The 14,621-nt window shown below is 34.2% G+C and overlaps 1 protein-coding gene across 2 annotated transcripts in view; it reads right to left on the minus strand.

Moving 5' to 3' along the window:
- Nucleotides 1-14,621, minus strand: part of LOC145666394 (putative E3 ubiquitin-protein ligase HERC1) — a 255,934-nt gene that overhangs the window by 193,367 nt on the left and 47,946 nt on the right. For both annotated transcript variants that reach the window (XM_081733597.1, XM_081733598.1), the window contains exons 12-17: nt 14,267-14,583; nt 12,123-12,257; nt 9,059-9,187; nt 3,745-3,895; nt 2,665-2,832; nt 1,019-1,174 (exon numbers count right to left, since the gene is read on the minus strand). In XM_081733597.1, the coding sequence (XP_081589723.1) occupies nt 1,019-1,174; nt 2,665-2,832; nt 3,745-3,895; nt 9,059-9,187; nt 12,123-12,257; nt 14,267-14,583 (1,056 nt within the window). The remainder of the gene's footprint in view (nt 1-1,018; nt 1,175-2,664; nt 2,833-3,744; nt 3,896-9,058; nt 9,188-12,122; nt 12,258-14,266; nt 14,584-14,621) is intronic.

Consider the following 14,621-nt stretch of genomic DNA (forward strand, 5'->3'; position numbering starts at 1 on the left):
AAACTTTCACAACGATGAAAGAAACAAAGTATTACAAAAATGCACAAATTATTCTTTAATTACTAACTCAATTTGTTTTTGAACAGAGTTCGAATATTTCATCTCTTGACATTGATTCAATTATTGTGAATATTGTCATACTCTACAAAATACATGGGAAAGATAAGGGGTATGTGCTGCCCTCTGTTGGCAATTGCAGAATCTTTGTACTTACCAGGATATATTAAATAACAGAGATATCTATCTACTTATATCTTGTTGTGCCACTTTTGGATGTCAGCACCGCCTTGATTAGTCACGATAAAATACAAGAATCTTTGATACAGCACCTAACAATATTCTACTAAACAAATAGGTTTAGAGCCATATAATTCACACAGACTGACTGGTGAAGATGTACTTGTACAGTTCGGCCGTTTCACCTCAGCCTATTTATTTACAGTGGTCAGAAAGTTATCTCATTGTAATGCTCCTGAAACCACTTTGAGATAACACAAACCTCTTGCAGGTTGCATTATCCTGTTAGAAATATATATAACTCTCTGAAAATATCGTTCTTAAATATCGTCCGCTACTCATAATTCGTTCCCGGTTATCATAGGGTCCAACCTATTCTGGCAGTTTTTACACGTTTACAACTTTAGAGTGATCATTCCGGCCAAGTTGCCTACGAGCGCTTTTTCAATGTGGGTGGTCTCTGATTCGATTCCCAGTGGTGACACTCAACCTTAGATAAAATCTCGAGTAGCAGTTTAAAGAGAATTCGTCTAATACGCATCAATGTTGAAAAGGGACGTTAAACTATTCAACTTCAACTAAGAACCATCTAGCAGGCCATAATCCTTCATGGTCTGCAACATCTGCGAGTTCTTGGACATTGACTGTGTAAATTATATAGAGATATTGAAAAAGAAATATTATTACAGGGTAGCATGAATTACTTTCTCTATTATAAGATCCAATTTTGCTTGACTAAACATGGCAAAGATAAGTTAAACATTAGAAAAAATAAACTTACTAAGTTGTTATCAAATGAATTCATGCTACAGTAAGCCAATAAATGACTTTGTAAAGACGAAAGAAGTCCACGTAAGTGAGTCAAGGGCGCTCCTTTGTCACCCAGATCCCCTTCACCTTTGTCCAGGTTTTTCTCGATTTCATTCAGACGCTGCTCCTGTAATATATAAAAACAAACCGGAAGTTAGAACAATAGTAACACCTATTTTTCTTTTTACGAATTTAATACCAATATGAATCGAACTGAATGTCATAACTGATTTTGATAACTCACTTAATTGTATACCTTCCAACTTGCAAAATATTTCATACTGAAGTTTCAAATTTTCGATAGAAACTGAGTAAAATTGTCATGGAAGAAAGTGTAAACTAAACGGTAACAAAGAAATTGGTACACAAAATAATGGCAGTCAATATTTAAAAAATAACATAAATAATAAACCATAGTATTGAAGTAACACCAACCATTATAAATGATATCCTGGATACAGAAGATGAAGATTGGAGGGTATCAACGACTAGTTTCGACGAAGACAATGAAATTGCTATAATAATAATAATAATAATAATAATAATAATAATAATAATAATAATAATAATAATAATAATAATAATAATAAAAAGGAAGGAAGGAAGCTACCCATAATTAAAACTTACAACACGTTAATACCTGAGATCACGATGGTTTAGTGGTAGAGCGCTTACTTCCGGTATTAGGGATCTCTAGTTCGATTCCAAGCCATGTGAGTTTGTAGTGGACAACCTCGTGTTCCTCAGGGTTCTCTCGTTTCCTTTTACATACTCATTCCACCAATTATCCATAATCATTCATCTCTTTGATTATCATCCATCTCCTTTAGCCTACAGGGAATAACAATGGGGCATTAAAGAACAAATTTCATTTCACTTTACTTTAATCCTTAGCTATAATGTCTGACGTTGTGGATAAAAAAGTATCTTACGTTAAAATTATTATTTACTATTTTGAATTATATTACTAATCCTGGCGAATACTTATTCCAAGTACTCATTCTTTTCTTGCCTTTCAGCATGTCCTTTCGTTCTTGGAAATACTGGTTTCTTACCGGCAAAATTTAGGTATGGATACCTTTCACTCAAGCTTTGGAACTGATTGCTTTAAATAAAAATAAAATATGACCAAAGCAAGTCACTTTTAATAAATAATAATGCTACGCCTTCATTAGACACTTTAACCACCACCACTTCACTTTCGGCTAGGAGTCATATTGGTCAAAATTAAGGAAATCCACGTTTTTAATCAAGCGGAATAGTAAATGTTGTTAACAGTAAAGTTTATCAAAATGAAATGAAATCTTTGAATTTACGTCCCACGGTTATGCCGGTTAGGCTAAAGGAGACGGTGATGATGAGTAATGAATGAAATGGTGGAATGAAGAAAGTGGGAGGAAACGGGAGAAACCCGAGAAAACCCACGCACACGGTGTTTGTCCACCACAAAGTTCACTTGGCGGGGGCTGGGATCGAACCCGGGACCCCAAGCACCAGAGGTGAATGCTCACAGTAAAGTTTAATAATGCCTTCGCAATGTGTTCGTATTTCATAGTACAAAATATTATATTCCAGTATTAAACACAATGAAATGCAAATAAAAGAAAATGCACGTACCGTATGAAAGCTGAGATTTCTCAGCAGTGTTTTCATCAACACTTCAGCAAGATGTAAATCCTTTCCAGTTAACTTGTCTTCAGCGTCACATGGTTCGCTATAACCTAAGAGAGATGAGACGTAGCTATGGTCTTCCAAACTAGTCAATATAATGTCCAATAACATTTTCTGCAACAAGTAAAACAATAAAAGAATATCAATGGACAAAGAAACATAAGTACTTCCAATATTTCAAAATTATATCAAATAAACGAATGCTACAGAAATTATTCTGTTATGTACAAATTAATACATCTATAATTAACATTCATAATAATAAATTTATTCTCTCTGCACATGTACAAATGCCACTTCATTTCAAGATTTAGAAAAAATTAACATTATATGTTTTGATGAAATATACTGTTATATAACATTATATGCTTATTTTGTTCTCTGCTTTTTTTTCGAAATTATTATTATTATTATTATTATTATTATTATTATTATTATTATTATTATTATTATTATTATTATTATTATTATTATTATTAGTTCAGCGTTCGACATTTTTTCGAAGATTCTGAAGAGCAAACGATGTAATAACATTTATTTATTTAGTGGGCATTACACTTAAATTATCTTATGATTAATTATTTTCGTAACTTAAAATATGTACAATGTGAAAATTTTCATTGCTCATCGATTAATTTCACTTGCATATTTGACACCCTTCTATGGAAAATCATGTGTATAGTTTATTGTGGCACTTTTGCTGACGACTGTATGTTATTTAATAATAATAATAATAATAATAATAATAATAATAATAATAATAATAATAATAATAATAATAATAATAATAATAATAATAATAATAAAGAAAATTGATATTCATTTTGCATATTTTGTATAGTTCAATCTTCAATACTAAAATCATCAAAATACAAAGTGTTTATATTAGAAGCAAATTAACGCTTAAAGGTTTGGCGAACTTCTGTTTTTTATATGTAGCCTTGTGTTCCTTTTCTTGTCTAAGAACTTCTACTATGCAATATTCCGATGTGCAAGAAAAAAGAATTAAAACTTCTCATTACGTACTTGCCCTCGAGTCAAGTCAGGTCCTTGAGGTAGCAGAGACTGTAAAAGTTCCATTCGTTCTCTGAGTGGAGGTAAAAGCATTGGTGCACCAATTGAAAGAGTCTCACTGACGGCTGATTGTACACACCCTGGAGTAGGCATATCAACAAGCCTAAATATAAGAAGAAAAAATAAACTTATCGTTACAATGTAAACAATCGCTATATTTACTTATTTAGCGTATGGAACAGTTACAATAATAATAATAATAATAATAATAATAATAATAATAATAATAATAATAATAATAATAATAATAATAATAACTCACCTGTATTAGAAATGTTATTGGCAAGTCATTGTGTTAATCAGCATATTTTTTATATTTATTTGAGTTCCTTATGGCTAAGCGGTTAGTGTACGCATTTTTAGCGTGGGAGACCCGGGGTCGACTCCTGGCGGGAGCTCATGTGATTCGGATTTTACGTTAAGCTGTAGGTCCAAGAGCCATATAGCCTCGCTGCTGAAGGGGATGCTAAACTGAAAACCAAAACAAATCACTTGTTTATTTATTTGAATTAATTTCTACCGATTTCGATCATCACATCTGGTAATCATTATCAAGAGTAAAAAATAAAGAAAATATTGAAAAATATCTGAAAAGATAAAGGGTTCAATGAAGAATTAATACAATAATAATGATAAACTAAAAATAAAATACAACCAATTTCAACGTAGAATACTTGTAGTATAAGGGAAGAAGTGTTCACAAAGTTCTTATTTTTTTAGTCTACTCACGGATATTTTCCCGAAAGGTTTCCACGCACATCCCCTGCAGTATTTTCCTTGCGAGGAACGTGACATATCGCTCTTACCCACCCTATGACATACAGCAAAGACATATATCCTAGGTTAGCTATACTTGAAGCGAAGCCCATGAAATTTGATTTAAATCAATAAACGAGAGAAATAGTTTACGCTAAGGATGTCGATACAAACAAAACACAGACGATTTAAACTAAAATTTGTTTCGGTCCATTAAAATCTTACGGAGGCAATGTTACAAGGGTTTTCTCCTCTCCAACGAACCCGCGGCTAAGTAACGTAAAGAGATATCGACAAATTTTACAGTGATTGGACTACTCTATCCGACAGCGAAGTAGCGAAATCTTTCTGCACTGCCATTTAAGAAACTAATGGTGGTAGTTATCACTCAGAATTACACTAGCCTAGGAACTATTAGAAACGGTTTTAACTTTATAGCAATATATTAGGCTTGGCAACATTTGTCAAGACATGTTGCTTGGTTTCAATGTTTCGTGAGTTCGCGTTACGAATGCTAAAGGATAGTACGCAATTACAATTCTTTTGCCTAGTGTCCAACGGTACGGTATCATTCGAAAACTTACTGTACACAACCATTTTTCTTAATTTTCTAATGCACAGCAGCATTGATACGACAAATTTTGTCATAGGTTTTCAGTGTATACGGAATATGAATATTTTGGTAAGCTACACAATTTTTTTCTTATTGATAATGCATATAATCCACATTTATAAATTACAATTCGTAATCAGTCTGCAGGTTTAAAAAAAAAAGTAAAATAAATGAAACAATTGAATAGAATAATTACCTATTCGCTCGTCTATTCATCTACTTTTTGACCTAGCATTAGTTTGGAAAGACTGGTTTATATGAAAAGAAGTGTCCTAGAATATGAAATTACTACCATAGTATTTTGATAAGAACGAAAATACTTAATTTTGATTATTAAGTAATAATATTAACCCCTTATTACACTAATTTTTGGTAGATAATAATAATAATAATATCTTTAGAACAAGAGAAATATTTAAAATTTTAATCTTTTACTTAAGCTATAAGCTTAACTTTGTGACACAGATGTACGTACCTCACACTGTAACAATCACAATTCACAACCCACTGTTTTAGCGACGGCCTTCATTTTGTCGGAATAATTTGTTTGTCAACTGACATTTTTTTTTGCTTAAGCACAAGACATAAAAGTGTGTCTAACATCTCCAGTTATGGTTCAATGGTATGTTATTTGTGATGTCCATCCGATCCTTCTGAAGAAATTATTGCGTGTTGGAATGCATGAACTGTATTACGTTTTCGATAATTTTTGGGCCAGCTAGTATAGCAGGGTTTCGTGACCTTTTTCTTCCCAAACTATAAAATTTAGTTAACATTCTCAAGAGCGAATTTGGGTGCGAATTGGGCCGAATGTCCATGCATGCGATAGAAGCGTGGTTTGTTTGCGATTTGGTAGCATCTAAAGCCGACCAGAGAAATTTTGGTGGTGAATTTTGACGTTTTATAGAACAAAATTTGAATGTCCTGCATGCGATAGAAGCGTGGTTTGTTTGCGATTTGGTAGCATCTAAAGCCGACCAGAGAATTTTTGGTGGTGAATTTTGACGTTTTATAGAACAAAATTTTCCAATCTATACTTATATTTGCACAGATAATAAAAAAATCGTGACCTAAAAGCTAAATTTCGTGACTTTTATTTGACTTTCATGACCGTTTTCTGATTTCGTGACTTTTTCATGACTTTCGTGACCGAAAAACACCCTGTATAGTCAAGCAGTGTACAACATGAAGATGATGGCGATCACAGCACAGATAGAATGTTCAGATTTCACTCAGGGTGTTATAGTGCTATGTATTTCATTACATTCATTCGTTTCTTATCCTTTCCTTTGTGGTAAAAGGCAGAACAATGGGATGTTAAACTCAATAAATAAATAAATAAATAAATAAATTTCCATAGTCTTCAGAGCTCAAATACTTTTATCTGTGGCACTTTATTACTTTACGCATTGCTGATATCAAGTCTACTAATCCAATAATATCCTGAAGTGGGTTATTAAATAGCTGACTTGAACAACACCTGTCACGAATATCCCAAGATCAAATGCTCAACATCTCCTATCACAATCGTTCGATCCACTATCTAAAAATATTTGAAGTATTCTATTACAGCTGATACTTGCTGGATTTCAAAATCAAGTGGTAAGTAACTTCGTATTTCCTGTGCCTTTCAAGACTTTTGGATCTCCAAATCACATTTTGCAAATCAGCCGTAGCGGAAAAAGCTGTTCTGGTCCAGAAGAATTGGTGATAATAGAACCTCTTTTGCATCTGAGTATAATAGTCAGGTATCAAATAATTATCACACAAAGTAGTTTAATTCTTCATGTGAATCTGGATCAAAAATTTCACAATAACTTTTACCTCTAATGCTAGGTCAGTACGGAAGAGGTCTGGTAATTACTTTCTCTTAATTGTAATTGTAAACTATCCTAAAATCTATCTGTTAGAAAATCTAGAATATTTTTCGAAAATTATACGAATAACACTTTTCTACGAAAATAATTTTAACATACATGTGACATACTACTACGAAGGAAAGAAACCATAAAATCATAGCGGACATCTATGGCTTACACTGGATCTTTATCTATGGATAGAAGCAGAAAATACAAATTACATATTGTAACGGAACATTATCTATAAAGTGCCTCTTCTAGTCTCTACTAGCTTTACGAGTAACGAGTTTTTAAAAATTAAAAAACTAAAATACATAACTAGAATACAGTACTTACTAGTTCTAAATGCATCATCAAATGGTTTTGTGTACACCCTCCATTCCAAAAGAAACCGAACGTTTTAAAAAAACAAAAAAGCAATGTACATTTTGGAACAAATCATTTTTATTAATCAATGTATTCCCCTTCTGCATCGATACACATATTTGCACGCTCCAACAAGTTGTCAAACGACTTCTCCATGTCCTTTATTGGAATGGTCTTTAGGACGGCGGTCGTCGCCTTCTCAATGGCATCAATCGATGCATGCCACTTTCCTTTCATCGCCAAATGCAGTTTCGGGAATAGATAGAAATCGCACGGAGCGAGATCTGGTGAATAGGGCGGATGATGCAACCGAATAATGTGATTTTTGACCAAAAATTCAGTTACAAGTCGCGAACGATGTGATGGTGCATTATCGTCCAAAAGAGTCCAACTGCCGATTTCGCGATATTCGGGCCGAATACGACGAATTCTTGCCAGCAAACGCTTCATGACGCCCAAGTAAAACTCTCCAGTGACTGTCTGGCCGGGCTGAACAAATTCTTTGTGGATAATTCCTTTTGAATCGTCAAAACAAATCAGCACCACCTTAACTTTTGACTTCACCAAGCGACTTTTTTTGGGTGTTCCTTCATCCGGCGCTCTCCATTCAGCACTTTGCCGCTTTGTTTCGGGCTCATATTCAAAACACCACGTCTCGTCACCAGTTACAATCGATTTCAAGAAGTTTCGATCCTGCCGAGCACTTTTAACGATGTCTTTGCAATGCACAATTCGATCGACTTTTTGGTCTTCGGTGAGTTTGTGTGGTACAAACCGCGAATTAACCTTCTTAAGGCCGAAAACTTCGGTCAAAATGCGGTATGCGGTTGTTTGAGGAATGCCTAATTCCATTTCAATAACTTTCACCGACGATCTTTTGTTATGTTTGATGAATTCACGCACTTTTTCGATGTTTTCTTCCGATAATCCGGTTCTGGGACGGCCTGATCTTTCGTCATCATCCAGCGTCTCTCTACCCGATTTGAATCGCCTGAACCACTCGTAAACTTGCGTACGGGATAGACACTCATCACCATATGCATTTTGTAGCATTTGGTGCGTTTCACTAAAAGTTTTACCCAGTTTAACACAAAACTCAATTGCAGCTCGTTGTTTGAAACTCATTTTCCGACCGATGTACACAACACACTGATAGTTGAAACGCAATAACTTTGTTGCCGTGCATCCAAATGTCATGACATTTATACCAGTTGTCAATGAGGGACTACGCCATCTACCGGTAAAATATTACAACAGATGGCACTAGTGGTACTATTTGTTTTCAAAAGTTCGGTTTCTTTTGGAATGGAGGGTGTATGAAGCGAAATAAATCTTACATGCTAAAAACTATAGTAGAAATTAAGGAAAAGTAGTATATATGGCACGTCATGCAGTAAAAAGTTAAGTGATGCAGTTAGCACTTTTCTTTCGTAATGACTGAACATGTTATCGACGAAGAAGACACATTACTCAATAAACGATAATGATTATACTTGCTTTGAAATACTTCGTAATGATAGGTCTAATATGAATCCAAAATATGGTACTATATTTATCACTTTCGAAAATATAATAAAATTAAATTTAAAATATTGAAAATCAATTTGAGTTCTCTCCTTAAGTATTTAATTTTTTCTGAATACACTATCAAATTAAAAGAATGATACAGTACCTGAATAACAGATGTCTTAACGGTTTCGCTTGGTCTCCCAATACAGAGGTAGTCATTCCACCAGTCACAGCAAGGGAAAGATGAGTACACAACAGCTTCAAACAAAGTAAAACAAATTGGTGATGTTCCCTAGAAATAGAAGAACACACACTAGTAACATTTCAAACATTTAAATGTTGCAATAAAGTACATTAGAAAAAAGTGCATATAAATTTCGAACAACTGAACTCCGAGTAGCCGAATGCTTGGCCTATGTGTGGTCTGAATACTCTATTCGTTTAGCCTAATTAGTGTTAAAAATGAAGTCGGTAATTTCATTACGTACAACAAATATGTTATGTAAGCTAAGGCACACAGTGATAAGTATAAATTAATAATAATAAATTTGGTGTAATAAGAAAGCGCGTGAAAAAAAAAAAAAAAAAAAACTAGAGGAAACTCATCGACACAATGTAGCTTACCACAAAATCACACGACAGGATCGATACAAGTATTCTTCATACCAAATAAAAAGGAAAATAAAATCTTTAGTTTAACGTGCCACAGCTACATACTTTAGGCTACGGGAGGTGAATGATAAATACAAGAGAAAACTTGTGAAAAAAATGATAAAATGAAAAATGAAGGTACTGGAAAAAGAAACATGAGGAGTTCAACCACAAACTCACATTACCTCGGATAGAACTATAGACTCGCACCAGGCATGAGACCTCTACCAGTAAGCTACCGCAACTCTATACATTAGTATTGCTAAATGTCAATTAAAGTAGTTAAGAGACATTTTCTACATTCATATGGCACTAAACTGAAAATTTACCAAACTGTTTTTCTTCCGTTTTTCATTTGTTGTAAATTGACTGTATTTTACTCTATAATGAGGGAACTTAAAACTAACCAATGGGATTTCGATTAAATTTGATGTTACATATATATATATATATATATATATATATATATATATATATATATCAGTCGGCTTATTTACTAGTAGTTGATTAAAATTCAAGATAATTTATTTCATTTTTTCTTAGCTTCTTATTTTAGTTTCACTTTTTCTTTTACTTTATAAAATCTACACGTTAAACCAAATAAATTTGCATTATTGTTATACTCTTCGATGTAAAGCGCAGTTTGTTCGCTACTTTTTCAAGAGTTCAGAAAAAATAATCCTTCTAAGACCTGTACCCATCCCAAGTCTTACGCGAAGTATATATATGCATGCAGCAAATTTCAAGGAAACTTTTGCCAATGTTGAGGATCATAAACCTCTGTGAATGACTACATTTTCGGCGGAAAAAGTAATATTCCCCATCACGATAAATATTAAAACTTATAAAAGTTCCTAAATTTATACCTAACCGAATAAATTTCAGTAGTTTGACAATTCCTACTTTTCGTAGAGCAACACTAAAAGGACGGCATTAATTTTAGGTTGAAAACTAAAACTTCAATTTAAAAAAAAAAGAAAGAAAAAAAAACAGCTTTCAAGTTAACGAAATTAATTTACCTGGAGCAGAGGAACGCTTGTAAATACTTCATAGTTAAAATGGATGTGTTTATTGCGTGCTTGAACGAAACATAAAAAATGCTAATGATATTTATGTCCATCAAATAATTCGTACAATGTATTGTACAATACATCAAATAATGTATTGTACAATTCTTGGCTCTCAAACTGAGTTTTACTCTTTTCAGTTTACTATTTTATTGGTTCCCATACCTTCTGACAACAATTTATTTTTTGTCCTAATTTTCCATGAGAAATACTATCTCTAAAATCGTTTCACGTCTATAACTTTTTGTTTAAAATATTAGAGAAGTTGTACAAGGATTCTATGTCTTAATTTATTTATGAAAAGTTATATATATTTATTTTTTTTTCACGAATATATACTTGAGGGAAAGCTGTGAAGAATATGGAAGACAAATAAATGCCAAAAGGGACAAAAATACTAGAACGAAGGAAATTAAGACAGTTTGAGTTGCAGAAACCTAGCTGAGTGGAACAGAAAAACAACATGAAGATAATTAAATAGTTTAATAATAAAAATATTGGTTTGAACTTCCGAAATCACCAGTTAAAAGTCCCACGTACAGTTTAAAGAAATAAATGGTAACGGAAGGTTTTAACGATACTTTACCTTTGTAAGCTTCACGATTTTTAATTGTGTTTAGTTTCTACAACGATCTGAAATGAATTATAATTAAGAAAGAATACAAAACGGTGATAAACCTCTAATTGAGCATCGTATTTTTCCCAAGCTGAGTTTTTGAGAAGTGAAGTTACTATTTTTCTCTCAGCAAGGTTCCACTGGAAGGGAGGAATTTCCATGTGTCACTCCGGATAGCAGTACCCAGAAGTTATCGACAAAGATGTCAGTGCATACCGAAACTAAATGACTGAAGTTCTAATATGTACTTCAGGATACAACGTAAGAAATGAAATGAAATCTTTGAGTTTTACGTCCCACGGTTATGCCGGTTAGGCTAAAGGAGACGGTGATGATGAGTGATGAATGAAATGGTGGAATGAAGAAAGTGGGAGGAAACGGGAGAACCCCGAGAAAACCCACGCAGATACAACGTAAGACTGTCTATGGACATCATATCATGTTTTTCATTACAAAGCTACACGAACTAAAAACTTTTCTCACTAGAGGTAAGCGCTCTATGACTAAACCACCATACCTCCCCCGACATTCCGATCCTCCTCGCCCGGAGAAAAAAAAAAATGGTTTAGAACAAGAAGTTAAATATTGAGGATATGATAACGCGAAACCAATAGTTAAAAGAAAGGTACGAAACACTGAAATTGATAAAATATGATAAACAGAACAGATTTTATATTAAAATGAAAATGTTACGGGGGAACTATATTTGACAAAAGCCTCCCCAGTTTGAAGTAGGATCATCCAGTAATAAATACAACATGACAGAATACTTATATTTTAACAAATTCACTTTCCGTAGTCAACAAATTCTTCTGAGGCATGCTAAGTAAAATTTTGCAACACTACATAGCAAGTAAGTTTTTAAACATTAGAATAAATACACCTGATTTTACCTTGAAGACGGAAAAGGTGGGGGTGGAATGTCACTGTCGAATCCCTCACAATAGCTCTCAAGAAAATGCTTCAAAAGTAGGAATGTGCTCTCCTGGAGATCTACACAGAATGGTCGATGCCACGCTACAAGTTGTCTGAAAATAATTTTTAAAAGATTATCAAAACTAAATTTATTAAATCTAACTAAATTTGGAATAATCTTTATTTTATGCTATTTTGGACATCACTTTTATTCTTAGTGAAGCGGAATTATTAGACTAGTTTGCTGTGCAACTAGAAGTTTATCTCATTTTTTTATTCATATAATACGAGAGAGGATCAAAAACTAAGGTTACAAGGTCGATATTTCTGGAATTTCATCTGTTAAAGAGGAATGAGGAGTGTGCGGTAATTTTAATACAAGGACTTGGCAACTGTTCAGAGTTTCAGCCACTCGCCATCTTTGGCGCTAGTTGTAGGTAAACAGAAATGGCAACTCGTTTGAAAAACTGATCTCGCGAAGAAATCCGCTCAGTTATTCGATTTCTGTGGCGAAACAAGTAAATGCGGATGACAATCACCGGCAGTTGGTAGAGGTTTACGGAGAGACGGTAATGTCTCGTCAGCATGTCGCAGAATGGTGTCGAAAGTTTGCGGCTAGTAGAGAAAACGTGCGCCTGCATACAGCCCAGCAGAAACATCACGCTGATGAGGCAATTTCGTTGGGACATAATCGACCACCTTCCCTACACCCCGGACCTAGCTCCAAGCGACTTTCAGCTCTTCCCGCATTTGAAGAAGCACCGTCGCTTCGTTTCAGACGAGTGTGACAACATGGCTGAACATGCAAAGACAGGATTTTTACCGGGAGGTAATCTTCAAACTCATCCCACGATGCGACGTTGCCTCAACCGACATGGAAACTATGTCGAAAAATAACCTAATATATGTACTATGGCTGTATTGGTTGTACGAAATAATTTATAACCTTACTTTCTGATCACACCTCGTATAATAGTGCATTGTTCTGGAGTATCTCTTAACCCCTGAGAAAGGTTTGATAGTAAATATCCTAGGAAATGCGCTGATAGTGGCAGAACTATAATAGCCAATGGGAACTCTCGTGCAGACCATGCGAGTGAAAAATTACAACATTTCAGGGTGCTGAGATTGCGGTTTGTACCGAAAAACGCCTCTGGGCTCGAGATTTAATGCTGCATGCTGGGAGGCGCGAAAAGGACTAAAAGTCATTGTGCAGCCAGTTTCCCGAGAACCAACATCATGTATTAAAGCGTCCAATCTAGTGCACAGCTATCGTTTGTATAATTTTGTTTGTGTGTGTAGTTCCGTTATTTTAGAGTGACGATAACTTGTTTTTGTAGACCAGATCAACCAGTAAGTATGTAAACTATAATATAGTCAAGTGGAATAGATTTATGTTAAATATAATTTGTCATGACCTTGATTTAAAGGCACATTTTCCTATGTTGACGATGTACGTGTATAAGAAATTTTTATGCGCATTTCTAAATGGTGCTCGAAATTGGTCTGGACCCGTTCATGGGTTCATATCAATATTCTCAACAAATTTAGTGCGGGATGTGATGAAAAAATCTAATCATACAAAATTTACCTTTGTATTTGATGCCTAGCACCAGGATTTTTTCTTGAATACTCACACTTTTGAAAGTAATCTTTATAGATGGTAATCTTCACCAGGGACATCTCTAAGAGGTGAACAAAATACCCTTACAAATTTGTTCTAATACCCTTATTTCTTAGACAAATACATACGGAAAATAAGCAGAGATTTTTTTTCTTTTACAATTGTAAGCACAAATCAGTTTGCTTTATAAATATAACCATGTTTTATCTCCACTCAAGTCAATTAGAAGTCATTAGCAACTATTTAATAATAGAAACAATTTAAAATAATCAAAATGAAGGAAATCGAACAGAGCCTATATATATAAACTGCAATCACAGGGTTTGTTTGGTGAAATTGAGGAAGAAACAGTAAGTAGTCAGCAGCGGAATTCGAACCCGGGATCTTTTGAATACGAACCCAGAGCATTAACAGTTCACCAACCCCCTCCATAAAACTTTGCACCGTAGTTAGCAGCAATTCATATCCACAACGATCAATGAGCAATTTTGAACTTACCTGTCTGTAGGCATTGACGTCCAGGCAATACTATGTGAAGTTCCAGCTGATATCTGATGAACTGCCACTCCATCTAAACCAATAACTTTCTTTGGCCTTGTTATAGGTGATGTAGAATGACCCTGTCCACACTGTCCCATAGCATTATTACCCCATGCATATACTTCATTATCGTGTGTCAATGCTAGACAATGAGAATCTCCCGAAGTTATGTCGATCACCCTTAAAAGAGCTAAGTCTTCTATAAGATGTGGAACTAATGAAGTATAGTCCGCTGTGCCGCATCCTAAACACGCACCACTTCCCCATGCAAATACCTGCGAATTAGAATATATGAAAAACATACATATATAAA

The sequence above is a fragment of the Thermobia domestica genome, chromosome 12 (assembly GCF_964235325.1).
Source record: "Thermobia domestica chromosome 12, izTheDome1.hap1.1, whole genome shotgun sequence".
In the NCBI taxonomy this organism is placed as follows: Eukaryota; Metazoa; Arthropoda; class Insecta; order Zygentoma; family Lepismatidae; genus Thermobia; species Thermobia domestica.